At 45.0% G+C, this 27,706-nt stretch overlaps 2 protein-coding genes across 6 annotated transcripts in view; both read left to right on the forward strand.

Annotated features, from left to right (window-relative positions):
* Positions 1-10,434, forward strand: part of capn15 (calpain 15) — a 70,220-nt gene extending 59,786 nt beyond the window's left edge. Inside the window, exons 8-13 of one of the 5 annotated variants that reach the window (XM_042305325.1) lie at positions 1,152-1,313; positions 1,441-1,673; positions 2,799-2,962; positions 3,911-4,184; positions 4,220-4,573; positions 4,612-6,331. In XM_042305325.1, the coding sequence (XP_042161259.1) occupies positions 1,152-1,313; positions 1,441-1,673; positions 2,799-2,962; positions 3,911-4,184; positions 4,220-4,573; positions 4,612-6,014 (2,590 nt within the window). In that variant the 3' untranslated portion in view covers positions 6,015-6,331. Of the gene's footprint in view, positions 1-1,151; positions 1,314-1,440; positions 1,674-2,798; positions 2,963-3,910; positions 4,185-4,219; positions 4,574-4,611; positions 6,333-6,903 lie in introns of those variants that run through there. The other 4 variants (XM_042305324.1, XM_042305326.1, XM_042305327.1 and 1 more) reach the window with 4 other exon arrangements.
* A 600-nt stretch (positions 10,435-11,034) lies between these two features.
* LOC112223720 (putative protein MSS51 homolog, mitochondrial) lies at positions 11,035-26,290 on the forward strand. The gene is made up of 7 exons (XM_024386873.2): positions 11,035-11,283; positions 18,337-18,504; positions 19,389-19,538; positions 22,606-22,730; positions 23,072-23,635; positions 25,447-25,540; positions 25,778-26,290. The coding sequence occupies exons 2-7, from the start codon at positions 18,347-18,349 to the stop codon at positions 25,998-26,000; spliced, it is 1,314 nt and encodes a 437-aa protein (XP_024242641.1). The 5' UTR covers positions 11,035-11,283; positions 18,337-18,346; the 3' UTR covers positions 26,001-26,290.
* The last annotated feature ends 1,416 nt before the right edge of the window (positions 26,291-27,706 follow it).

Raw genomic sequence — 27,706 nt, forward strand, 5'->3', positions numbered from 1 at the left:
AGAACTAAGAACACCACAGTAGCCCTTCACTCTGGCTTCAGAGCTTTTTTATTTGATCTCTTCCATCTCTTCCCTCTTATCCCCCTCTCTTCTTCTGGGAAGACGAAAGAGGGGAGCAGACAGATGACAAAGCAGGGGGGGGGTGATAAAACGGGGAAAAACAGACTGAGAAGAAAAGAGGGTGAGTCAGTTACTGGTTGGATCTCTGGGGGCGGTCGCTTTGAAGCAGAGCCATTTTTATTAGCAAGCCAAATTGTGTGTGGGGGTGGGGGGGGATTGGAGAGGTAGGTAAAGTGTTGGCTTTGATCTGTATAAATACATTTGAATCGTGTGTGCGTGTGAGCGACTGGAATGTCAGGTCAGAGGGTGGCCTTCTGAGTTGGGTTTTGGTCAAAGTTATCAGGAAAACATAAACTTGTAAGAGAGGGAGAGGAAAAGGATGTCAAGATAGCTCATGCCTTAAGAAGTCAAATGAAGGAGCTGTCTTCCACAAGACTTTGTGCTGATCAAAGATGGGGCTTATTGGAGTACTGCCATGAGGGTGTGCGCGTGTACATGCATCCATGTGCTCTTTTGATACAGTATAGCCTTCACGTAAAGTTAAGGTGTAGTAAGGGAGTCCTGTCATGGCATGCAGCAGCCGTGTGCGTGACTGTTTGTGCGTGCGCATTTGTGGGCTGATGTCAACAGATGCTGCAGCGGCGCATCACAGTTTGGATTTCTAATTGGGCCCAACACAACTCCTTGTGGTGTACCACACTGCTATTTTTTAGGAAATCACACACTGCTATTAACCCTGTCAATGGACTATGGTTTTATTGTTGGCTCAGAACAGCAAAATTGACAACCCTTTACAGATTTCATTTAATGATGTCAGCACGTGATGCATCGACATTCGTAGAACAGATATTGTATGTTTATTTTCTGGGCAGCTTTTCTTTGCCTTTTGTATCTGTGCAGTTGAAACAGTGGTGAAACTGGCTGGGTAGTGAAGCGGCTAGTGGTTATCAGTGACATCATAATTGGCTCTGAGCGAAGGAGCGTCATTATGCATTAGGTTGTAAGATCACATTCCCCGGGTCTGACTGTTACACAGTCAGCGACTCTAACTCTGTCTGTGTAATTTTTGTGTTGTTGTTGTCTTTCCACAGGTACTTTGACTCGGTGGACATCTGTAAGATCCATTCAGACTGGCAGGAGGTGCGGTTACAGGGCTATTTCCCCAGTAGAGCCTGTGGTCCTGTTACGGTCACCGCTCTGACCATGCTGGAGAGGACCGCGCTGGAGTTCGCCCTCTTCCAGGAGGGCAGCAGGTACTTTCTGTCTCTCTCTCTCGCTCAACACCCACCTGTTGGAATGAAAAAGAACCCTTTAGACCATGTAAATAAACAATCCAACTTTTAAACTATTGAATCTCTATTCCCCTCCTCCTCCTCCTAGGCGGTCGGATACGGCAGACAGCCACCTTTTGGACCTGTGTATCATGGTGTTCAGAGCGTCGTTTGGCAGTGGCAACAAGCTGACCTTGGGCAGACTGCTGGCCCACAGCAAGCGGGCGGTCAAGAAGTTTGTGGGCTGCGACGTGATGTTGGAGCCGGGCGAGTACGCCGTGGTGTGCTGCGCCTTTAACCACTGGCAGATGAAGGTCAGCGGAGTGGGGCCGCCCACACCAGGTACATACACTCAGTATATCCCTCTATGGATTGGCACGAATGGATGGTAGAGGAGTACTGCCCAAACACAACTGACATATTTCATGGTATGCATGTGTCAACTCGTAGTGTGAATGTGTCAGCTGTGTTTGAATGTGTGTGTGTGTGTGTGTGAGCAGCCGGTAAAGAATTTAATATGGAGAATGTGCCTATGGGCTGAATCATCTGTAATAGACTCACATGGTAGCGGTCTTCATGGGTCCAAAAAGTTGGCCCCTTTCCGAAATGGACCTGGGTCTTTCCACACTGGACCCGGTATGGAGACCCACTCCGAACAGATGCGAGGACAACTAGACTTGTTCCGTAGGGACCTGGTGGGATCCGGACTCGGTCTGATCCGAGTGAGGGAAGCAGGAGAAAAGTCTGTTTTTAAGCTACTTTATTAACCAAGGCTGATAAAGCGCTAGAGGAAGGAGAGAGAGAGAGGTGCCGCTCTAGCAGGCAGAGACGAGAGACAGCATCCAGCCAAGCCGACTTTGCAGCTTTGATGACTTTCTGGAATATCCCTCTGTAGGGATATAGAACTTTCTTGAATATCCCTCTCTAGGGATATGGAACTTTCTGGAATATCCCTCTCTAGGGATATGGAACTTTCTGGAATATCCCTCTGTAGGGATATGGAACTTTCTGGAATATCCCTCTGTAGGGATATGGAACTTTCTGGAATATCCCTCTGTAGGGATATGGAACGTTCTGGAATATCCCTCTGTAGGGATATGGAACGTTCTGGAATATCCCTCTGTAGGGATGTGGAACGTTCTGGAATATCCCTCTGTAGGGATATGGAACGTTCTGGAATATCCCTCTGTAGGGATATGGAACGTTCTGGAATATCCCTCTGTAGGGATATGGAACGTTCTGGAATATCCCCCTGCCAGCTTGTGGATTGAACCTTGTCTTTCAAATGAGGGAACAAAAAACACAATGGTAGAGAAGAGTAAATTCAGCAACTTGGAGGGCAGTGGAAGTTGACATAACCACCTTCTTTATTGTTTAAACCAATGTTTTGGCCCTTAGCCTTCATCGGGGTTTTTATTAAGGCGACCAATCACAATGGGAATCAAATGGAGTCTTGTCTTCTCTTAGTGTCGAGCCCCACCAGTGCACGGCGCCCCAACCAGGACTTCCCAGGTTACATCCTGGCCATCTACAGCTCCCGCCAGGTGATGGTGGAGCAGGTGGAGGCTACCGCTACCACACTGGCCGACGCCATCATCCTACTGACCGAGAACAAGGGGGAGAGACATGAGGTGAGGGGCATGGACACACAGACACTCACAGTGAGAGACACACACACACACACACATACTCAGAGACACACACATTGCAGTCCTCCTGATCGGCAACAAGGGAGAGGGGTGAGCCGCACACACACGCGTACTCACACACACACTCCCAAAGAACCAACAGTTTTTCATCCTTAACCTAGAACAAAAGACTGTGTGTTGGAGTTTATGTACGTCCCACACACACAGTGGACAGTGGAGACTGGCACAAACACACACACACACACACACACACACTCTCACAGACACACACCAAACAAGGCTAGAGTAAGTAAGAGAATGTGGGTGAATGCGAATTGGATGCACAAATCAAGTATCCGTTCCACATTCACACACTTGCGCCTGTCTGAAAGGGTCTGTCATGTTTCCAGGTATTTAAGAGGGAACTGCGGGGCTGTGAAATGTAAGCGATGCTCTGTTGAATGATTCAGTTTTCCAACTCTGAACCTACTAGCCACAGACGGTGACCCAACGCCTTTGGAAACGTTCACGGCAGCATAAGTGCTCTGAGGCGGGAGTGAAAACATGGGTTATACTTCCTGCTATATGTGGCGTGTTTCTGAAAAGTAGTACAAGGGGGGGGTATTTCTACAGACTGGTTCGTTAAACTGTTGTGTAACCCTGTCATTGTAGGTATATATTATGATGTAGTAACAGGCTGTCTGTGTGTTTTTCTTACTTACTTACTGACTTTATTGTCCCTATGGGGGCATTTTTTTGCAGTGTCATGTACAAGTTTAAAGTGGCGTTTAAATCCAAAACAAAATTGACAATACAACTTTCATACCAGTTACATAACAATAAAACATAAACATTTTTTAAATTTTTTTAAGACTAGCCTGCTGGCCTTACTGGTCTGTCTGTCTGTCTGTCTGTCTGTGTGTCTGTCTGCCTCTTTATCTGTGTATGTAGGGTCGCGAGGGCATGACGTGCTACTACCTGACCCACGGCTGGGCGGGGCTGATCGTGGTGGTGGAGAACCGCCACCCCAAGTACTACCTCCACGTGTCATGTGACTGTACGGACAGCTTCAACGTGGTGTCCACGCGCGGCAGCCTCAAGACAATCGACAGTGTACCGCCTCTGCACAGGTACCGTACACCACACAGTACACACTGTAACTGGCTACCAGGTGCATGGAGGAGGTACCGTACACCACACAGTACACACTGTAACTGGCTACCAGGTGCATGGAGGAGGTACACTGTAACTGGCTACCAGGTGCATGGAGGAGGTACCGTACACCACACAGTACACACTGTAACTGGCTACCAGGTGCATGGAGGAGGTACCGTACACCACACAGTACACACTGTAACTGGCTACCAGGTGCATGGAGGAGGTACCGTACACCACACAGTACACACTGTAACTGGCTACCAGGTGCATGGAGGAGGTACCGTACACCACACAGTACACACTGTAACTGGCTACCAGGTGCATGGAGGAGGTACCGTACACCACACAGTACACACTGTAACTGGCTACCAGGTGCATGGAGGAGGTACCGTACACCACACAGTACACACTGTAACTGGCTACCAGGTGCATGGAGGAGGTACCGTACACCACACAGTACACACTGTAACTGGCTACACAGGTGCATGGAGGAGGTACACACTGTAACTGGCTACCAGGTGCATGGAGGAGGTACCGTACACCACACAGTACACACTGTAACTGGCTACCAGGTGCATGGAGGAGGTACCGTACACCACACAGTACACACTGTAACTGGCTACCAGGTGCATGGAGGAGGTACCGTACACCACACAGTACACACTGTAACTGGCTACCAGGTGCATGGAGGAGGTACCGTACACCACACAGTACACACTGTAACTGGCTACCAGGTGCATGGAGGAGGTACCGTACACCACACAGTACACACTGTAACTGGCTACCAGGTGCATGGAGGAGGTACCGTACACCACACAGTACACACTGTAACTGGCTACCAGGTGCATGGAGGAGGTACCGTACACCACACAGTACACACTGTAACTGGCTACCAGGTGCATGGAGGAGGTACCGTACACCACACAGTACATACTGTAACTGGCTACCAGGTGCATGGAGGAGGTACCGTACACCACACAGTACACACTGTAACTGGCTACCAGGTGCATGGAGGAGGTACCGTACACCACACAGTACACACTGTAACTGGCTACCAGGTGCATGGAGGAGGTACCGTACACCACACAGTACACACTGTAACTGGCTACCAGGTGCATGGAGGAGGTACCGTACACCACACAGTACACACTGTAACTGGCTACCAGGTGCATGGAGGAGGTACCGTACACCACACAGTACACACTGTAACTGGCTACCAGGTGCATGGAGGAGGTACCGTACACCACACAGTACACACTGTAACTGGCTACCAGGTGCATGGAGGAGGTACCGTACACCACACAGTACACACTGTAACTGGCTACCAGGTGCATGGAGGAGGTACCGTACACCACACAGTACACACTGTAACTGGCTACCAGGTGCATGGAGGAGGTACCGTACACCACACAGTACACACCGTAACTGGCTACCAGGTGCATGGAGGAGGTACCGTACACCACACAGTACACACTGTAACTGGCTACCAGGTGCATGGAGGAGGTACCGTACACCACACAGTACACACTGTAACTGGCTACCAGGTGCATGGAGGAGGTACCGTACACCACACAGTACACACTGTAACTGGCTACCAGGTGCATGGAGGAGGTACCGTACACCACACAGTACATACTGTAACTGGCTACCAGGTGCATGGAGGAGGTACCGTACACCACACAGTACACACTGTAACTGGCTACCAGGTGCATGGAGGAGGTACCGTACACCACACAGTACACACTGTAACTGGCTACCAGGTGCATGGAGGAGGTACCGTACACCACACAGTACACACTGTAACTGGCTACCAGGTGCATGGAGGAGGTACCGTACACCACACAGTACATACTGTAACTGGCTACCAGGTGCATGGAGGAGAAAGTGTGCTAAGTAAAAAATACAAGACACTAGAGCACATTTCATTTGTATATAGACCTATATACCACTGTTGAAGACTGTCTTTTTTACTTGTTATATACAATTATATTAAAACTGCAAACATTCCTCTCCGCCCTACAGCATAATGTGCAGAATTGCACAAAAAGAACTATAACACTTCTTTTTGTAATTGATATGGATGTGGATACCCGGGGCTGCGGCCTTTCATGACGAGTTCAGATTTATTGTGGCCCCCACCCTGATCATTGTTGCCCATCCCTGATTTACACTGAGTGTATAAAACATTAGGAACACCTTCCTAATATTGAGTTTGAACCCCCCTTTTGCCCTCAGAACAGTCTCAATTCGTCGGGGCATAGACTCTACAAGGTATCGAATGCGTTCCACAGGGATACTGGTTCAGGTTGACTCCAATGCTTCCCACAGCTGTGTCAAGTTGGCTGGATGTCCTTTGGCTGGTGGACCGTTCTTGATACACACAGGAAACTGTTGAGCTTTAAAAAAACAAACTGCAGTTCTTTACACAAACCGGTGCGCCTACCACCATACCCTGTTCAAAGGCACTTAAATCTTATGTCTTGCCCATTCACCCTCTGAATGACGCACACACACAATCCATGTCTCAACTGTCTCAAGACTGTAAAATCCCTCTTTAACCTGTCCCCTCCCCTTCATCTACACTGACGGAAGTGGATTTAACAAGTGACATCAGTAAGGGACCATAGCCTTCACCTGGATTCACCTGGTCAGTCGTGGAAAGAGCAGGTGTCCTTAATGTGTTGTACACTCAGTGTATGTACCACGTCGTTCTGCTGAGGACAGTCTTGCATGAATGCGTGACCATGTTTCCTGACTGTGTTTTCTGTCTTTGTCTCCCCCTGCAGGCAGGTACTGGTGGTGCTATCCCAGCTCGAGGGCAACGCAGGCTTTTCCATCACCCACCGTCTGGCCCACCGTAAGGCCGCCCAGGCCTCCCTAGGGGACTGGACCCCCACCAAGGCCACGCACAGCCCCCAGCTCACCCCCGACATCGACGGCCTGCACCGGCCACGGCCCCTATGACCACGGCCCCCCTTCACGCACACACACACACAAGCTGATGATACTCACGTTGACACACGCGTACGTGAACACCTTCGTGCGGAAAGCGGGGGCTGTATGCCGCTGGAATAAACACATATGGATAGAGGGAGGGGGTGGATTGTGGAGACATCCGTGGGAAGGATGACTGGAAGGAGTACTGGCGGTTTTCTTCCTCTTTTTCCTCCTCAATCCATAAATGATGGGGACTCGATCCTGCCAAACCACCTGGATCCAGTTGGGAAGGAGGCGAGGAGAGTGGGTGGATGTGCCATTTCGGATGAGATGGGAGATGAGGGAGCCCTCCCAGGTGACGTCAGTGTTTCTAGAGGGGTCCTGAGCCTGAGACCCTCCAACCAACCAGGAACGATTCTAGACCTAGACTCGTCAACTACAACACTGTACTGTTTGTCTGTCTATGGACAAGGGATATTACCCAGACAGACACCCTGACCAGAACAGGCCAGCGCCCGTTCTTTCTCTAACCCCCAACAGATGTCAACGAACGCCCAGGAACACTGACTGTTGACCCCACATCCCAAAGGCTAAAGGTCATTCAGAGGCCAGGGTGGAGTGCTGTAACTGCTGAGCCACCTGGTGGCTGTTTCCCCACAGAGCCAATCAACCATGCTGACCTGACCCCACTGTTCTTGGTCTATGGACCCACCCCACCATACTCGAGGTAGAAGTTGCATTGAGCTGGTCTAGGATCAGCTTCCCCTCCTCAAAGCATCACTCCCAATAGGCGCTGCTGTGTGAGGTTTAGTTTGGGATGGGGATGGAGGGGGAGGGTTAGTTGCTATCTCCCCCAAGCCCCCTGTCCTGCCTCCTGTACCCTGCACCTTTGGAGCTGTCAACGATCAACAGGATTGGGGGGCGGGGGGGTTACCAGTCTTCCCCCGTCTCTACACCATGGTACGACGTGAGCCAAACCCGACTAGCGATTTAACCACAGTCATTTACATTTTTTAAAGAAGTTTTATTGTCTTTGGTCTATATTTTGTACGGTGCTTGAATCATTTAACGAGCCATCTAGGTTACCATCTCTCCATCCGTCTCCTCTGTCTTTCTGTCGGTCAACTGTCCAAGCCCTCCCCTGTTTTTCCTGCTGTTGAACTGCTGTGTTATTATTTCTCCCAACGCAAGTCAAAGCCTGTCCACCTCAAATATAAGCTGGACTCTTGACTCTGTTTCGAAGAAAATGTCAAATCAATGTGTATCATATATGTCCCGTACGGGACATATAGCAGAGCTGGAATCTTCACGGTGTTTGCACCTCGCTGTTTTGACTCGACTTGCTGTCGTTCGTTATCCATGCGGTCCAGATCAGTGTCGTCAGGAGCAATTTTTTCTTTTCTTATTTTTTTTAAACACAGTCGTCTCTATTGCTGTTCCAGCATATCTGGTGAAATATTATCTGGGTGTCGAGAAAGAGGAAATGTAACCTCTTGCCCTCTATTTTCTCTCTCTGTCTGTCTTACTTTCTCCCTCAGTTCAGTGATCAATGCCGAAGGAGGCAAGAGATCTTTTTTTCTTTTCTTTTTTCTGCTCTGTCTCCCGGAGGTTGATTGACTTTGCACATTGTCAAGCCTGTCTGCTCACATTTGGTACGTCAATTCTCACTCCAGCATCAGCATCAACTCTTCAGCTATACAAAGCTGGTTTAAGTCCTGTTGGGGAAAATACAACAGTGGAGGTCAATGGATCGTTGTCACATTGTGTGCCATATTTCCCAGGATGCACAGGGAGCAGTGAGGGATGTGAGTGATGTCACAACTGTTGTTCATGTTTTACGCCAGAGCAAATCAGACTTCTAGCCTGGTTGACAATGCAGTGAGTGTTCAGTCTGATTTAACCAGACTTCACCAAGACATCAAAAATCCCTCATTTTAAGCTGAAACAATTCACTCGTTCCATCTACCGTCAAAGGAGAAAATCCTTAAAACACGATACCATCTTAATTCGCCGAGGTTTGGGAGATTTCTTGGGAGTTAAGTAGAAGAACTTAAGATGTAACTTAAGTCTAAGTTAAGGAAGAAATCTTTTATTTTCTGTAATAAAATGAATTGGGAAAACTTGGGATGAAAAGAAGTTTGGGCGTGCAATCGAAAGATGATTTGTTTAGGCTGTTTTGGATGTAATGATTTGCATAAATGCATTCACCTTCCTTTGCATGTTTTCGAATGTACTGTAATGGAAAATAATGGATAATGGGAAAAAAGACCTTGAGCTGACGACGATGTCACACATATGAGAGTTTTGACACCACTCGTGACAAGTAAATAGCCTGACAACGTCATGATATGTGTCGTCTCGTGCAATACAACCACTTCTAACTTGTTGGATAGCCAACTAGTAGCATGTTTCGTGACGGTGTCATCGAGTACTGTATGTATTATGACCATAATGCAGCTCAAGTTGTCCACTGTTATAGTCAATGTTTAACATGTACCGGAACACTTTCAGGAGAATGACCATTTGCTCTCTGCGATTGCAGCCAAGTAGCTGTCCATTCTGTATGTTAATTCATTTATTATTGTAAAAAAAAAAAAGATTTCATCAAAGCACAAGAAAACCTGCTCTTATCGCAAATGTCAAATGTGTGCGAGAAGGTTTGGATACATACAGTACGTATGCGTGTGTAAGCTGTGGATATGATGCGTACTGCCTGAGTGAACCATCCATTGATTGATAGGTGACAGAAAAAAAGGAATGTTTATGTTTTAGCCCAGTGGGACTGTCTTTACTCGGAAACTGAAACCTGCACTGAAAAATACCTGGAATCAAAGGCACCTCAAATGTCAGTGTGATGAGGCTCTGTGACTTCACTTTACATGTTGTGTGCTTACATTTAGTTTTTTTGTTTGTTGTTGATGATCTATCTGTTTTTATTCATGTTGTCATTTCGCTCTCTCTCTCTCTCTTCATGTCGTTCCTGTGGATAATTCTATTCGTCTCGTGTTGAGATGTGGTGGTGACTCTTCCTGGCAGTAGGGGTTGGCCCGTGGTGTTCACTAGAGGCTGTGGCCGTTCACAGTCCATAGCCAACAGCCTCTAACTATCTGGTTCTGTCTTTTGTAAACTGTACAGACTCCAGTGCTATAATCCACCTCAACCGACACAGTGAACCAACTGTTTTACCTTGTACAAAAATCGAATCAAATCCAACATAATGCTGTAACAGAAAATTGATCTCTTATTTGGGCAGGAATGTGATATATATAGAGTATTTTATTGATTTTTTTGGGGGGGGGTGTATATGTATAAAAACCTATGTATGTTTAATTTTCAATCTCAGGTTCCAATGGACCAAATAAAGTTTTTTTTAAATAACACATTACAACTGTTATTTTCTTAATATGTCCTCCACTTATGTATCTAACTCCTCTACTGTTCAATCTGTCTGCATGCGTTGTCATCTGGCTACAGTAGGTTTAAGGCATATGGACAGTTCTTGACAACCTGATGTCAATTAGTATTCTCCGTTTTCATTGGCTGCAGCTGGAAGAAATGTGAACTCTGCTCTTCAGTGTCAGTTTCCCTACTCGTGTTCCCTGGTGCTCTGTCCTTACCGCCTCTGTCCAGCAGAGAGCAACTCCGCATGTGAGGCTGATGCAGGATAGAGGAACGTGCCTTGATAATCAAGAAGCATATGTCAGACTCCCTGTGAAATCACCCAGAACCCCTTCCCGAACCAGCTAACCCCTCAACAACCCCCCTGCCGTCTACCCATTTCAGCCTGTATTTCACTTAACCGTCTTTTGTTTTTTTAAAGCAACTTTGAGATTCTACTTGTACTGGAAAAGCGCTATATAAAATAAATATATTATTATTATTAACCCTCGTCACTGTTTATCACTTAACCTCTACCCCTATCTCCTCCATCCCCTCATACCCTCCCTTTGTTCCCCCCCCCCCAATCTGCCCCTCAACCTCGGATGCCAGGAATCGTCCAGAGGTCAGGCATCAGCACTTTGCCTTGGCCCCCAGCTCGGGCCAGCTCGGAGAGGAATAGGTTTTCACTGCATTGCACAACCACCACCCAACCTGGGGAGTTGTCAATCACCCTCACCATCCCTCACCAGGCAGTCTGGAGTGAGGAAGGGACTAGAAAGAGAGACCCAGTGAAGAACCAAGAATCTGGAAAAGTCTAGACCACATTCCTCTGAACCGGGCTTGACAAGGTATTGTGAGTTATTTTGGTTTATTTTGGTTTACCTGTGTGAGTCAATAGAACAAAAAAGTTTACATGTTTACCTGTGTTGCTGTAATTTGTCTGTGTAGTGGTTCGGTATAGTGATGTAGTGATTTAGAATGATTTAGAATATACAGGCTGTCTGTAGTGAATGTTGACTGTATGGTGCACTGAGTGATTGACTTCTTGGTCAGAAACATTGAGAATTGAAACTTTTTCTCTGATGGGAAATGTATTAATTCTATGCTTTGCCCTCCTTGTGCCCTTTAGATATGAAACATATTAATATACTGCAGTTCTTTCAATTTGGACCCTTGAATCAAACTTTTTTTTTCTGTCTGGAAAATGTATGAAAAGAATATTATAAAATGCTTTTTTATGCCTTGCACATACAATACGCAATATTTCTGACAAAGAGAAAGGTCCACTATCACACTTTTCTTGGAAACTTTCTGTACAGTTCCAGTATGGAACTTCTGTACCTCTATACAATTTTTAAAGTTCCACAAACCTACACAGTATAGTCAGTGTGTGTATATGTGTACGCCAGAAATTGTTAGGAATTTGTCTGCAAAGGTCATTTTATCTTTGGTGCATTTCTGTAGTGCTTTTGGAGCCAGCCTTTTCAAGGATAGAGTTTCAAGACATCCAGTGTCTCTGGGGTTTTAGCCTCTCCCTGTTCACCAAGCTCCTACGAGCCTCATATCACACACTCTTCGAAGAGAGAAATGTATGTTTACAATGTACGTTACCGTTCAAAAGGTTTGGGGTCACTTGTTTTTGAAAGAAAGGTCTTTTTTTTTTTGTCCATTAAAATAACATCAAATTGATCAGAAATACCTTGTATACATTGTTAATGTTGTAAATGACTATTGTAGCTGGAAACAGCGTATTTCTTATGGAATATCTACATACAGAGGCGTCTCGACCCATTTCAGTTTGCCTATCAGCCTAGCAGAGGAGTTGATGATGCCATTCTATATAGACATCTAGGGGTGCCAAATCCCATGTTAGGGTTCTGTTTTTCTTCTACCTTTAACACAATCCAGCCCTACATTCTGGCACAGAGACTCATTCTGGACTTCTCCTTAGACGGGGGGCTGGTTTTGTGGCTGTTGGACTTCCTGAGCCGACGCTCACAGTGAGTCAAAATAGGTCCCCACGTGTCTGACATACGCAATACCAACACAGGCGCTCCTCAGGGATGTGTTCTGTCCCCACTCCTGTACATCTTGTACACTAATAGTTATACTAGTTCCCATCCTGACAGACACCTCGTTAAGTTCGCGGATGACAATGCCTTGATCAGCCTGTTGCATGATGATGAGGAACATCATGGCCCGGTCCTAGATGACTTTGTAGAGTGGTGTGAGGAATCACACTTGGTCCTCAATACCAACAAGACCAAAGAGACGTGCATGGACTTCAGAAAGCGTACAACACCTACCTCTGCAGCATCTATCAGAGGTCAGAATATAGAGATTGTAGAGGAATATAAATATCTGGGTGTCCTCTTGGACAATAAGCTTCAGTGGAGTAAATGTACAGACCTGATATACAAAAAGAGCCAACAGAGACTGTTCTTTCGCTAAAATCTGGGATCTTTTAATGTAGACTGTACTATACTGACTCTGTTTGTACAAATCTTTCATTGAGAGTAATTTAAATGTTTTGTATTGTTTGTTAGTTTGGCAATGCCCACTGTCAGCCAGAGAAATATGCTGAGAAGGATTATTACCACAGCAAGCAAGGTACTTGGAGTCAAACAGACAGGCCTGGATGAGATCTTTAAGGTCAGGGCCCTCCGCAAGGCTCACAAAATCATTTTAGACCCAAGCCACCCCCTGTACCCGGACTTTGAACTACTCCCCTCTGGGCGCAGGTATAGGGCACCCCTCAGCATGAAAAACAGAACTAGACAATCATTTGTGCCAGGTGTGATATATCCCTCCTGAATAGCTCGGGCTAATGTTCCTATCGACTCAGTAAGGCCAGCAGGCTAGTCATTTAAAAAAATACAAAATAAAGTTTTATTGGTGTGTAACTGTCATGGAAGTTGTATTGTCCATTTTGTTTTGTATTTAAACGTGTACATGACACTGCAACAACATTTCCCCATGGGGACAATAAAGTCAGTAAGTAAGTAAGAGGCCCATTATCAGCCACCATCACTCCTGTGTTCCAATGGCATGTTGTGTTAGCTAATCCAAGGTTATAATTTAAAAAAGATAATTGATCATTAGAAAACCATTTTGCAATTATGTTAGCACAGCTGAAAACTGTTTTTGATTAAAGAAGCAATAAAACTGGCCTTCTTTAGACTAGTTGAGTATCTGGAGCATCAGCATTTGTGGGTTCGATTACAGGCTCAAAATGGCCAGAAACAAATAACTTTCTTCTGAAACTTGTCAGTCTATTGTTGAAGGCTATTCCATGTGAGAAATTGCCAAGAAACTGAAGATCTGGTACAGCGCTGTGTACTACTCCCTTCACAGAGCAACGTATACTGGCTCTAACCAGAATAGAAAGAGGAGTGGGAGGCCCCGGTGCACAACTGAGCAAAAGGACAAGTACATTAGAGTGTCTAGTTTGAGAAACAGACGCCTCACAAGTCCTGAGCTGGCAGCATCATTAAATAGTTCCCGCAAAACACCAGTCTCAACGTCAACAGTGAAGAGGCGACTCCAGGATGCTGGCCTTCTAGGCAGAGTTCCTCTGTCCAGTGTCTGTGTTCTTTTGTCCATCTTAATCTTTTATTTTTATTGGCCAGTCTGAGATATGGATTTTTCTTTGCAACTCGGCCTAGAAGGCCAACATCCCGGAGTCGCCTGTTCAATGTTGACGTTGAGACTGGTATTTTTGCAATCCCTATATTTCCCTGTGTAAATCCCTGTCTATATTTAGTATATAGATTGTTATACAACCTGTTAATTTACAGTCATGTAAACCCTTGCAGGTGAGGGCTACAGACTGTCAATACACCCTGTGTGTTGATACTGACAATACACACGCTGTGGGATGATACACACGTAGGTGGCCATGAGGGGATTGATTCGCTGTAGCAGTTGGGATTTGGCGTCGAGGGCAACCGGCTGGTCGCCTCATTTCTGACGTATCTCCTGATCTTCACAAATGGAGCTCTATTCTCCAGGGTTTCCGTTACCAGGGTATTACCATCCTGTTAGGGGGACTCTGACATCAGGGGATCAGGCCAGAATAAGATAAGGGAGACCCTGTTACCCCTTTTCAGCTTACATTCGTGTGTCAGTGACTTTAGTGTATTGCCGGCAACAGTAGTGGAAGATTGGTATGGGGAAGGGGCCGGAAGGTGTCTATTTTATTTAACCTTTATTTAACTAGGCATGTCAGTTAAGAACAAATTATTATTTAGAATGACTGCCTAACCCGGACGACGCTGGGCCAATTGTGCGCTGCCCTATGGGACTCCCAATCATGGCCGGATTTGATACAGCCTGGATTTGAACCAGCGACTGTAGTAATGCCTCTTGCACTGAGATGCAGTGCCTTAGACCGCTGCGCCACTCTGGTACCACATTATGAATCATAATACCCATAAAGCATAGCGGTCAAATAAGGAAATGCTTCCAACTGTTTGTTCACCATTCATTTCTCCCCATAGGGGATTTTAGAAACACTTAAAATAGGGGTTGTGTTTCATGTAGGCTTACCCTTGTGTGACTTTTCGATAACCGTATAAATCTCTGTAGGACAAGGTGACACCAATATATTTGCCTGTATTTAGACCCCAAAACTGAAATGCTAATGTGGCTATCATAAAGAACTACAAACGTCATGATGATCTGGACGAGACTGCAGAGGCAAAAGGTAAGAATCTCAGGATTAACTATCTAATGTTAGTTACATTTAGTAATTAATAAATTGGCAAATTGTCTTTTAAATTGACAGTTCAGAGAGTACAGTAATATGTTTCCCCTCAAAGAAAAGTGACTTGTTTAAATATGAGATTAGGGCAAGCAGTTCAACACAGGTAGGTCACATTCACCATTTTGGGCAGTATATTATGGTCTATTATGACATCACATCCACTTAAGTGTTTGAGATTCTAGAAGTCTCATTATATGTGAACCAATTATGATGTCACAACTGATCAATAAATTCTAAATGTTCTGTTTGAACATTCTGGCGCCTGATTGCTGAAAATAGAACAGTAGTATCCAAGACAAGCTAGCAGAATCCTCCTGAGATATAGTTAACACAGTAGATCACCATAAAATATAGAAAGTGCTACTAGACAAAAACTTAGTTGCAGAACCAGGTTAGAAGAAGGTCACTGTCAATCTCCTTGATGATGAGGAGATTCTTGCAGCCGCTACAGGAAGATAATGCTTTGACAGGGAACCTTGGCGCTGCCAGTAGCAACTCTGTTCAGCCTGCACTGCCATCTCAACCCAAGGCCACTGAGAAGCTTCCAGCGCTCAAACAAAACATTTTAAACACCTCCAGAATCCCAGTACTGGAGTTGACTGAAGAAAGAAAGGGTGCTCTGCAGCGACTTGCCAGTTTGAAGGCTGTGGAAAAGAAACCACATCCTCCCTCCAGAATCCCAGTACTGCAGAAGAAGAGGTCCATCTGCAATGGGAAGAGTCAAGGACTGCATGTAGCTCCAACATCTCAGCAGTCAGGGAAGGCTACAGTTCCTCCCATCCGGAAGCCACTGCAACCCATCCGGACCAAGAGGGATCAAACCTGCGTGGTGAAAGACATCTACCTCCATAGCACCAAGCCATTGAAGGCAGTCCATGGAGCCAATATGGTCACCAAGATGCCACTGCCTCCCATTAGAGCCAGAGTCACTGTGACAAACAATGATGCCAAGAAGAAGCCATTCCAGCCAGTCAGACCAGAGGGCAGCCCTCGTCCTGCTGCTTCAAAGTATAGAAGGCAGGTTGTGAAGAAACATGTTCAGTTCAAGACTCAGGCCCTAACTGTACAGGATCTACCGCCATGCCCCGATGAGATGGTATGGGACGTCTTTAACGCAGAGGCTGAGCAGGTGATGGCATATATGAAGGCCAAGCTGATCAGTGTAACCCAAGAACTGAAACTAATGAAGAGTGGGGCCAAGATGGATGCTCAGGCTTTGAAGGAGAAAAACGCAAAAGAACGGTTGAGAAAAAAGGTGGAGAAGTTCATCCAGGAGATCTGCCTGATGAAGGTGGATTCTGACCTATGGGAGATGATAAGAGATAATGAAGAAGAGGAAGAAAGGAGCAAAGATGTGAGGAGAAATGGAGAACAAAGCAGTGTGGCTAGTAAGCCAAAGCAGACAGCCAAGAGATACACTGTGAGCAAGCCAAAGGAAGTCAAGACGGGGTTGAACATTGAAGAGAAAAAGGAGGACAGACAGGTAAAGTAGCTTGACATTCCAAACCCATGCTAACTGTTGATCTAGTGTAGTGTTGGTGATCACGTGTGTTTGTATCAGAGGAGGCTGATGGGAGGAGCTATAGGAGGATAGGCTCATTGTAATGGCTGGAATTACATTAATTGATCAGAATCAAACGTGGTTTCCATATGATGGATTTGTGTGATACCGTTCCCTTCATTCCATTACAGCCATTACATTGAGCCCATCCTCCTATAGCTCCTCCCACCAGCCTCATCTGTTTTGTACATATTGTATATCTTACCCATTATTTGGCCCATCTGATAACATTCATTCAGGTGGTGCTGAAACGTCGATTTGGGATGAGTGCAGCCAACTCCAAGCTGAAGCAGTGTGAGCACTGTGGCCGGTGCTTTGATATTAGTCGCCTGGAGAAACACAGTGAGATCTGTGCCAAGCTCTCCTCCAATTGCTCTAGACGGGGGGTTTATGACTCTACCAAGCACCGGCTCAAAGGCACTGTACTGGCTGGCTACGTGAAGCGATCAGTGGTGTGATGCACCAAGGGACCTGAGAGTCTGTCACTCTTTTGTACTTTGGACTGAACAGACAGACACACAGTGACTGCTAAACCCCCTGCTGCCCAAATTAGGACTTCTACCTTGGAATCTGTGAGGGTTCCAATAAGAGGCAGTACTACTAGGAGGCAGTATTGTATCCAGAAACGTCTAAACCAACAGTGTTCAGCAGTTCCTCTAATCTACAGAAACACCTATATAAAACACCTCAATAAAATATAATCCAAATACTCATCTAATGTCTGGCTTTCATTTCGAGGAATGTTTCTTAACTTAATTAAACTATACATTTTCAATGTTTTACTCATCATAGGATGTAAATTTTGTTTGTTGGCGATGTAATAACACGAGTAGAATCATGCAAATCAAATCCAATTTTATTGGTCACATATTTAGCAGATGTTGTGGGTGTAGCGAAATGTTTAAGTAAAAAACTGTTTGAAATAATACATGTGCACTTCTAACTAAGTCAAACGTAATTCCTTTAATCATTCTGAATTGAGTGAGATTAGTCAACATAACGTAAGGTTATGACTTCCTAGTGGATGTGTTATACATTTTGATCTGTGACTGAATATATTTTATTTTTTTAGAAAGTGGGATATCCTAGTGGTCTGTCCTTCTGACCTCCCCACTATCCCACCCCACCCCACCCTCCCCAATTGTTTGTCTGTCTGAGATCGCATTACTATCTCTGCTCCTTGTCATTGTCAATCTGGGCTCTTGGGGCATAACAGTGTCCCATTATTTACCCCAAGAGTGTCTGGGTTATGCCTGTCAATCAAGTATAAAGTGACTTCCTGAACCTCTGTGGCTTGGACCACATGCTAGGAATATTTACTGCTGTAGACAATTGGCTGGCAAATAGAATTGTCCTTGTAAGTTACCATGGTGTGCCAGTTCTAAAACATACCATAGACGAGCTATCTATAGGACATATTTTGGTTGACCAAGTGTCTTGACGAAGCCGCAGAGTTGCAGTTGATTGTTCATCAGCTGTGTCTGTCTGTCTCTGTCTGTCTGTCTGTCTGTCTGTCTGTCTGTGTGTCTGTGTGTCTGTGTGTGTCTGTCTGTCTCCCCTTGTAACAACATTCAGACACGTCAAAATGTCTGGACAAATCCCAGCTCTCCCAGAATCCTTTGCTCCAGGAATAGACGGCGTGTTCTCAGACCGCATTGGCTTCTACTCTCTGGACTCCAACGTCCCTGGCCTGTCCAAGGTCATTCTCAACAAACTCAACATGAAGGATTATGGGGAATACAGGTAAATATAGGCTGACATGTAATCTGACAAACTCAATTACCAAGCAAGCACCAAACCAATAGCCCCATTTCACCAACCCCAAACATGTGCGTGCTGTCACTACATTTTAAAAGCTACTTTGACCCTTACGGCCATCATATCAGGGTAGCCTAGTGGTTAGAGCGTTGGACTAGTTACCGAAAGGTTGCAAGTTCAAATCCCCGAGCTGACAAGGTATAAATCTGTCATTCTGTCCCTGAACAGGCAGTTAACCCACAGTTCCTAGACCAGTTAACCCACAGTTCCTAGACCAGTTAACGTATTGTTCCTAGACCAGTTAACCCACAGTTCCTAGACCAGTTAACCCACAGTTCCTAGACCAGTTAACCCACTGTTCCTAGACCAGTTAACCCACTGTTCCTAGACCAGTTAACCCACTGTTCCTAGACCAGTTAACCCACTGTTCCTAGACCAGTTAACCCACTGTTCCTAGACCAGTTAACCCACTGTTCCGAGACCAGTTAACCCACTGTTCCTAGACCAGTTAACCCACAGTTCCTAGACCAGTTAACCCACAGTTCCTAGACCAGTTAACCCACTGTTCCTAGACCAGTTAACCCACAGTTCCTAGACCAGTTAACCCACTGTTCCTAGACCAGTTAACCCACTGTTCCTAGACCAGTTAACCCACTGTTCCTAGACCAGTTAACCCACAGTTCCTAGACCGTCACTGAATATAAGAATGTGTTCTTAACTGACTTGCCTAGTTAAATAAAGGTCAAATACATTTAAAAAATACCAAGCCTGTAATATTTTCTGGTTACACGATTTTAAATCAATAAACAACGTACTATTTGATTATTATTCTTTGTGTGGAAGCAGTTTGTGTGTCTCTCTCACCCCAGGGCAGCTATTGAAGGAAAGACTAAGGGAGGGGCGTTCCGTAACTACAAGGACATGTTCCAGAAAATGGAGGAGACGTTTAAATTCTGTGCCAGCTGCAACAAGCTTCCAGAGCACCTGTCAGAGGGCCAGACACTCAAGCGTTGTGTGAAGTGAGTCAAAACATTGAGGAGTTGCAGGTCAATGAATGAAATATGACCACAAAGTAGGGATAGTAGGGTTATTCACCATAACATAAACCCATTCCATGATGGTTATTAAAGTTGATAAATGTTTACTCGTACAGTTTCATTGCTTATAAAGGACGTGTCAACACTGAGAGTACAAAACATAAGGAACATCTGCTCTTGTGGATGTCGATTAAGGAAGCCCTCCGCACCACTCTGACGCGGAAGACGCATTCAGTTGTACAACTGACTAGGTATCCCCCTTTCCTTTTCCATTTCTTTCCATGACAGACTGACCAGGTGAATCCAGGCGAAAGCTATGATCCCTTGTTGATGTCACCTGTTAAATCCACTTCAATCAGTGTAGATGAAGGGGAGGAGACCGGTTAAAGAAGGATTTTTAAACCTTGAGACAATTGAGACATGGATTGTGCACGTGTGTCAATCAGAGGGAGAATTGGAAAGACACACGATTTAAGTGCCTTTGAACGGGGTATGGTAGTAAGTACCAGGTGCACCGGTTTGAGTGGGTCAAGAACTGCAACGCTACTGGGTTTTTCACGCTCAACAGTTTCCCTTGTGTATCAAGAATGGTCCACCCCATAAAGGACATCCAGCCAACTTCACACAACTGTGGGAAGGATTGGAGTCAAAATGGGCACCTTGTAGTCCATGCCCCAACGAATTGAGGCTATTCTAAGGGCCAAATCAAACAGGTGTAGACCTTACAGTGAAATGCTTACTTACAAGCCCTTAACCAACAATGCAGTTTTAAGAAAAATACCTACAAAAATAAGAACTAAAAGTAACAAATAATTAAAGAGCAGCAGTAAAATAACAATAGCGAGGCTATATATAGGGGGTACCGGTACAGAGTCAATGTGTGGGGGCACCGGTTAGTCGAGGTAATTGAGGTAATATGTACATGTAGGTAGAGTTATTAAAGTGACTATGCATTGATAATAAACAGAGAGTAGCAACAGTGTAAAAGAGGGGGGGAGCAGCAATGCAGTACTCTGAGTAGCCATTTGATTAGATGTTCAGGAGACTTATGGCTTGGGGTTAGAAGCTGTTTAGAAGCCTCTTGGACCTAGACTTGGAGCTCCGGTACCACTTCCCTTGCTGTAGCAGAGAGAAAAGTCCATGACTAGGGTGGCTGGAGTCTTTGACAATTTTTAGGGCCTTCCTCTGACATGACTAGCGTGGCTGGAGTCTTTGACAATTTTTAGGGCCTTCCTCTGATACCGCCTGGTATAGAGGTCCCATGCCAAATATTTTCAGTCTCCTGAGGGGGAATAGGTTTTGTCGTGCCCTCTTCACTGCTGTCTTGGCCATGTTAGTTTGTTGGTGATGTGGAAACCAAGGAACTTGAAACTCTCAACCTGCTCCACCACAGCCCGTCGATGAGAATGGGGGGCGTGCTCTGTCCTCCTTTTCCTGTAGTCCACAATCGTCTCCTTTGTCTCGATCACGTTGAGGGAGAGGTTGTTGTCCTGGCACCACACAAAAGGAGGTGCAACTTAGGAAGGTGTTCCAAATGTTTTGTACACTCAGTGTATACAGAACGTTTCTAACTATTTGCTTATCGAAAAAAAGAGAAGATAACTTTCACATTTGCCTGCCAACCCCTCGATGCACTCTCTACAACATGACATCATTCTATGGTCAGCAATGTCGCAACACAGACGGGAAGGTGTTTTAATCTATTCCCCAATAGCTGTCGTGTGATAAGCAGGTTGACCAGTGCCGTCCACACCACAAATTCTTTGTGCAGCTCATTTAGGACAGTTCGGTGCAGACAGAACGGCAGACTCACTGGGTCCTAGCCAAGGGCAAATTTAGCCAGGCGTTCTGACTCTCTCAGCTCTCGGCGACTCTATGACTTTGTCCAGTTGGAGAAGAAACCTGCAGTTTCTAATGACATGTCAACGCTGTCATATTTCCATATAAGAGTCTGTTATTGACCGTAGTGGTGAGCAATTTCTAGCTACAAAAACAAACTTCTCCATGACAGGCTTTCGTCATTCAGTTCCATTCCAGCCAGAAAGCTTCATAGCTGTGACTTGTTCAAAGTTAATACACAAAGCCGTATAGATCAAACGTGGGTTCAAATAACATTTGATTTCTTTCAAACACTTTGAGCATTTGATTGAGCCTGTCTGATGCGCCAGCGGGGCATTTTTGAGGCTCAGGAGGAAAGTACAAGCGTTTCCTGGGGACACAAGACAGAGCTGTTGACATTATTGCAATGTTGACGATGGGTGGCAGGGTCTTTGGCATATAGTATCATCACCTATAAACCCTTGGGGAAACTTCTTCACTGGTGGGTTGTGGCTTATGACTGGAAAGTGACTCAGAATTTTGTATTTCAAAAATGAATGTCAATAGCTTAAGGTATAGTTCACAGACTAAAGGAAAGTTTTGTAACCTCTGCACTAGACATTAGTTTGAAAACACTTCACTACCGTTAATTCAGAGACTCGCTGCCCAGAAAGTGGATAAGCTACTTTGTCCAGTCTGGATCACCTCATCAGCACTGAGAGAATTTGAAAGTGGCTCTGTCAATGGCGACTGATAATTGAGTACATGTAACCAAATCTGGGGCTTAAAGTGGTGGATGCTGGGTTAGGGTATTATGATTTCAGAGAGTAGCCAGGCAGCCACCCCGCCGACAGCATTATCTCTACCACCTAACCATGCGGCCAGGCACAAGACCCCTGGTCGTATAATCAGCAGTACATTTCCACCTAGATTCTGTCCTTTACCCCAGCTATTTAATACCGGCTGCTCTTGAAAACAGGACAGACTCCAACGGTCTTAAATGTGTCAAATGCCTCTGTTGATGGCTAAGGTCAGAGTTTGAACCTGGCCGTGGCATGACTCTGCACACCAATGTGATATGGCTGCTATTGATATACCAAGACAAATAGGCCACTAATCTCACAAGAAGCAAGCCTGTGATGGGATTCCAAAGATGCACTCTATTTGCATGTTCAACATAAATGTCATCCTCCTCTTTGCCCTACTTTCCTCTTTTCTCACACACACGCAGGTGTCTAAATGTATACTACTGCACAAAGGAGTGTCAGAAGAAGGACTGGCCCCAGCATAAGATGTTCTGTAAGAAGCTGCGTCTAGTGGCAGTTGATCGACTGGTGGAGTGGCTTATGTTTACAGGTGAGACGTTAGAAAGGTGTGGGAGAGAGGTGATCTTGTAACATATTGCTTGACCATTTCTTTTGTATTTATAATCCCACACACTCATCTTTTTGGAAGTGCAACCAATGCATGTATCAGTTCATTGCAATACAATATTGAAATACAAAAAAATCCTAGTTCACAGTGTCTGCAACTTTTAAATGGTGTACAACAAGGTGTACAACAATTTGTATTTTTTTAAATCATAATTGTTTTGTATGATATTCCACAGTATAACTAGGTTTTCTGTGCTGCTAAACAACAACAAACAGTCATCACGGATCCATTTTTCATACTACTTCTCTTTGCCACCCAATCAGGAGATCTCCCATTCACCACAGAGAAGTGGTCCCTGCCAGCAGCAGAGGTGAAGGGCTGGGACAACTGGCTTGCCATGCAAGGCGACCTAACCCCCCGCCTGGACGCCATCTTGTCTAGCACAAATATGGGAACGCTTTGGAAAAATGTCTCTAGGCCAAGACCAGAAGATGCTGACCTGAGAGAGTCTGTATGGCGAGTTGAGAGCGAGTTCCTGTCTCGGGCCCTATCTGTTGGCATGGCGATAAGACTCTTTGGCCTAGATCCTTACTTCAAACCACTCACCATCCATCTAGCAGGGGCCAGCCTAAATGAGACGATGGGAGCCCGATTGACAGACTTTGAGGAACTGGACCAAATGTTTCCTGGACACAAGGGTCTGGAGGTGGTGATGGTGGGGCCAGAGGTGGTGGACGGGCCAATCATGAGGCCCCCTCTGACGAATTTTGGCCCCAAGACGAAGACCTTCATCAGTGCCTATAAGGGCCTCTACCACCAGTTCTATGAGGATATGGTGGAGACAGAGAAAGCAGCTAAGCCAGATCTGGTGGTTGGATTTCACCCAGGTAAACATTTCCTTGTTTTAAATTCAGTCCAAATGAAAAGAAGGTTAGGGTTGAAAGAATGGTAGTTGGCAAAATGAGTTGAATGCCCTCTTCAGGGTTCTGAGAAGTCTGTTTTTGTTTGAAACGTGTTATTGCCAGATTTGCCACTTCAAGGTATTTTAAGGGTCTAATCTCGTCACCCAGAACCAAATCGTGCGTGTGTCCTGGCCATCTGGTAACAGTCTGTCCTGAGAGATTAAGCAGAGTCAAACACAAGTGGTCAGCTGTCTTTGAGAGGGAAATAGTCTGCTTCAGAGCCAGGATGATGGGGGGGGGGAGGAGAGTTACTCACTAAATTAGAAAGATGTGTTTAGGCCAGACTTTTACTGGGCATCTTGGTGATTCATTGCGACAGCTGGACCGAACCTGGCACCTGATTGCTGGACTCTGGAGTTTACCTAACAGGCAGCCCCCAACTTGGGGAGGCAGGTAGCCTAGTGGTTATAGCGTTGGGCCAGTAACCCAAAAGGTTGCTGGATCGAATCCCCGAGCTGACAAGGTAAAAATCTGTCGTTCTGCCCCTGCAGTTAACCCACTGTTCCCCGGTAGGCCATCACTGTCAATAAGAATTCGTTCTTAACTGTCTAAAAGGTTAAATATATATTTTTAAAAAGTTAACACCCCTGGCAGTGTCCTTTTTACCATCCAAACCCAGGAAACCCTATCCCATAGTCAAGCCCCGTCTCTGTAGATACTAATGAAAGCTGAGATCTACTTAGAGGGTGGAGGTAATAAAGTGTTTTCATTCTAATGCCACATGTAAAGGTGGTCCAAGTAAAGCTGTTTACAGTGCATTGACAACAGTGACGCATCCAACTTCAAAACATGCACTTATTTTATCTGTTACTCTTTTAACAGTAACTTGACTCACTGATACAGACTAGTACCTCCTCTGGTTGAAACGGGCTAATCTCTACAATGTTTCAAACAATCCAGAATGGTTACATGCCAAAAATGTTTGACTCTCCAACTGGAAACTCATCAGAGACAGCTGATGGAGGAGTAATTGGTGACATCTTCACAGCAAAGATAGAGCCTGAAGCAGAGACGCCGTATAAAACCCAAATAAAACACATGCAAGTCCAACTATTTGAAAGCCATCTTACACTGCCTTTTCTCCTCCTTACAATGTTCAACTACCCTCATAGCAGGAGTATAATGAATCCAGATAATAGTCATAATTATGGTATATTTAGAATCTTTGTCCCACATTCAAAATGGCGGCCGGCCCTGTAGCCGGTGGTAATTGCGACCCTTAACAGTCATGATGTTGTGTCTCTCTGTCACCTTATCTCCTAGAGGGATAAACACGGCTTAGTCCGCGTTAAATGTTTTAGCGCCATTTAAATTGTAACCTTGGGTGTACATTTCATAACATGCATTGTTCACCCACAAATCCTCTCCTTCTTTAGGTGTGTGTTCTCTCACGAGACACGGCGGGGCATAAGATCGTGTTTCATTTGATACCCTAGATGAGTCAACATTAGAGGCTTTACACTGTCCCTGTAATAAGCTCCCTCGGAACGCCTTTGCTGAACATGCACTCGATTGTAGCTGAGATTCCTGCATGCAATACCGTAGCTTCTTTAATGTGCCCTCTCTATATCCATATTTTGAATGAGATATGGACACTCTCTGTGTGCTAAACAGTGTACGCACAACATGATTAGATTGTGTTCTCTTTTTTTTTCAGATTCAAGTTGAGACTCATTCAATGTATTGTCCTTACTTCAGGAAATTCATTCATGTGTGTCTTTCTCTTTGTGTCCAAGGGTTTCATGCCACACAGGGTCTGGGAGAAGGCTGGCTGCCCAGCCTCCTCCTCCTCAGAGACTTCAACATCCCCTCATTCTTCACCATGTTCAAGTAAGTCACCTCACCCCTCTATGCTTTAAGACAGGGGCGTTCAGAAGTGGCGTTCAGAAGTGGCGTTCAGAAGTGGCGTTCAGAAGTGGCGTTCAGAAGTGGCGTTCGGGGGGAGGGTGTTTACCTGACCAGGGTTGTACCTGTACAGGTCAACTGGCAAGGCTTTGCCCAAAGCTAGGATTGTTGTTGACTTAAATAGGGTTAAGATATCATATGTGTTTTTCTGTCTATCCACAGTGAGATGGAACTGAACTTTTCCCTGCAAATTCTGTCGGAGTTGGAAATGCATATCAAGGGCAGTGGCCCCAACCCCTTTTCATCCCAGAAGCCAGAGCAGGTCCAGGCCTGTCCCAACAAACCACCTTCATACTGCAACTCCCACTTCCTCTATTTTCAGGGCCTACTGGAGCAAGAAGAGCTTGAGCAACCGGACAATTCTAGAACTTATTGGAAGGTTTAAAAAGTATCAAATGAATAGCCTCTAGTCAAGGGTTTGCCACATTAGCATCCTATAATGCTCAAATGGATGCTTTTAGTGTTGCTTATATGCATAAGCATAATGCATTATGGTGTTGCTCTCCTTTGTATCTCTTGTGTATGATGACGCTATATACATTTATTGTGCCTGTGAATCATTCACTTAGTTTGCTAAAGCCTACTTGTTATGTGTGCACACAATTGCATGCAGGCCGACTAGCTGAATAGTGAAACTGAAAACTAATTTGGTTAGTAAATACAATGAAAATGTTATTTATTTTACTTTATTTTATTTCACCTTTATTTAACCAGGTAAGCTAGTTGAGAACAAGTTCACATTTACAACTGCGACATGGCCAAGATAAAGCAAAGCAGTGCGACAGAAACAACAACACAGAGTTGCACATGGAATAAACAAATGTACAGTCAATAACACAATAGAAAAAAAAGAAAGTCTATATACAGTGTGTGCAAATGGAATGAGGAGGTAAGGCAATAAATAGGCCATAGAGGCAAAGTAATTACAATTTATCAGATTAACACTTGAGTGATATATGAGCAGGTGATGATGCGATGGTGTGTAAGTAGTGATACTGGTGTGCAAAAGAGCAGCAAAGTAAATAAAAAAAATATGGGGATGAGGTAGGTAGATTGGGTGGGCTATTTACAGATGGACTATGTACAGCTGCAGCGATCGGTTAGCTGCTCAGATAGCTGATGTTTAAAGTTAGTGAGGGAAATGTGAGTCTCCTCTTACACAAATAAGTGGACGTTCCAGAAGTGTGAAAATTGTCCCTCAATATTTTAAGTTGAATTATGAATCCTTCGGTGTCGAAACCAAGTGCAATCCATTCCATCCCATTGACTCAATCCAATCCACATCAATAGGTGCTTGTGCGCCAGTCTTGAATAGATCCCCATCTAGTGGATTAAAATCGTAAATGCACACCTGATTACAATCAAATGCCCTATCTGTGATAAAAGTGCAATTTTAGAAGGCTGATATATAAGTATACACATTCAGGTATTTAGGCCTAGGTATACTGAACAACAATCTAAATACAACATAAAACAATGTCATTGATTTTACTGAGTTACAGTTCATATGAGGAAATCAGTCAATTTAAGTGAATTCATTAGGCCCTAACCTATGGATTTCACATAACTGGGAATACTTATATGAATCTGTTGGTCACTGATACCTTAACAAAAATGGGCATCAAAATGGGCCTTAGGATCTCGTCACTGTATTTTTGTGCATTCAAATTGCCATCGATAAAATCCAATTGGGTTTGTTGTCCGTAGTTTATGCCTGCCCATAACATAACACCACCGCCATCATGGGTCACAATGTTCACAACGTTGACATCAGCAAACCGCTCGTTCACACGACGCCATACACGTGGTCTGCGGTTGTGAGGCCGGTTGGACGTACTGCCAAATTCTTTAAAATGAGGTTGGAGGCGGCTTATGGTAGAGAAATTAACATTCAATTGTCTGGGAACAGTTCTGGTGGAAATTCTTGCAATCAGCATGCCAATTGCATTCTCCCTCAACTTGCGACGTGGAACAAAACTGCACATTTTAGTGGTCTTTTATTGTCCCCAGCACGAAGTGCACCTGTCTAATGACAATGTAGTTTAATCAGCTTCTTGGTATGCCACCCCTGTCAGGTGGATGTATTATCTT

The sequence above is a fragment of the Oncorhynchus tshawytscha genome, linkage group LG24 (genome assembly GCF_018296145.1).
Source record: "Oncorhynchus tshawytscha isolate Ot180627B linkage group LG24, Otsh_v2.0, whole genome shotgun sequence".
Lineage (NCBI taxonomy): Eukaryota > Metazoa > Chordata > Actinopteri > Salmoniformes > Salmonidae > Oncorhynchus > Oncorhynchus tshawytscha.

Excerpts from the sequence above, each read along its gene's own strand:
- LOC112223720 (XM_024386873.2), top strand. The coding sequence starts at position 18,347 with ATGTCTGGACAAATCCCAGCTCTCCCAGAATCCTTTGCTCCAGGAATA. Across the intron at positions 18,505-19,388 it reads AAGGATTATGGGGAATACAG|GGCAGCTATTGAAGGAAAGA; the intron begins GTAAATATAGGC and ends CTCTCACCCCAG. Across the intron at positions 22,731-23,071 it reads GGAGTGGCTTATGTTTACAG|GAGATCTCCCATTCACCACA; the intron begins GTGAGACGTTAG and ends CCACCCAATCAG.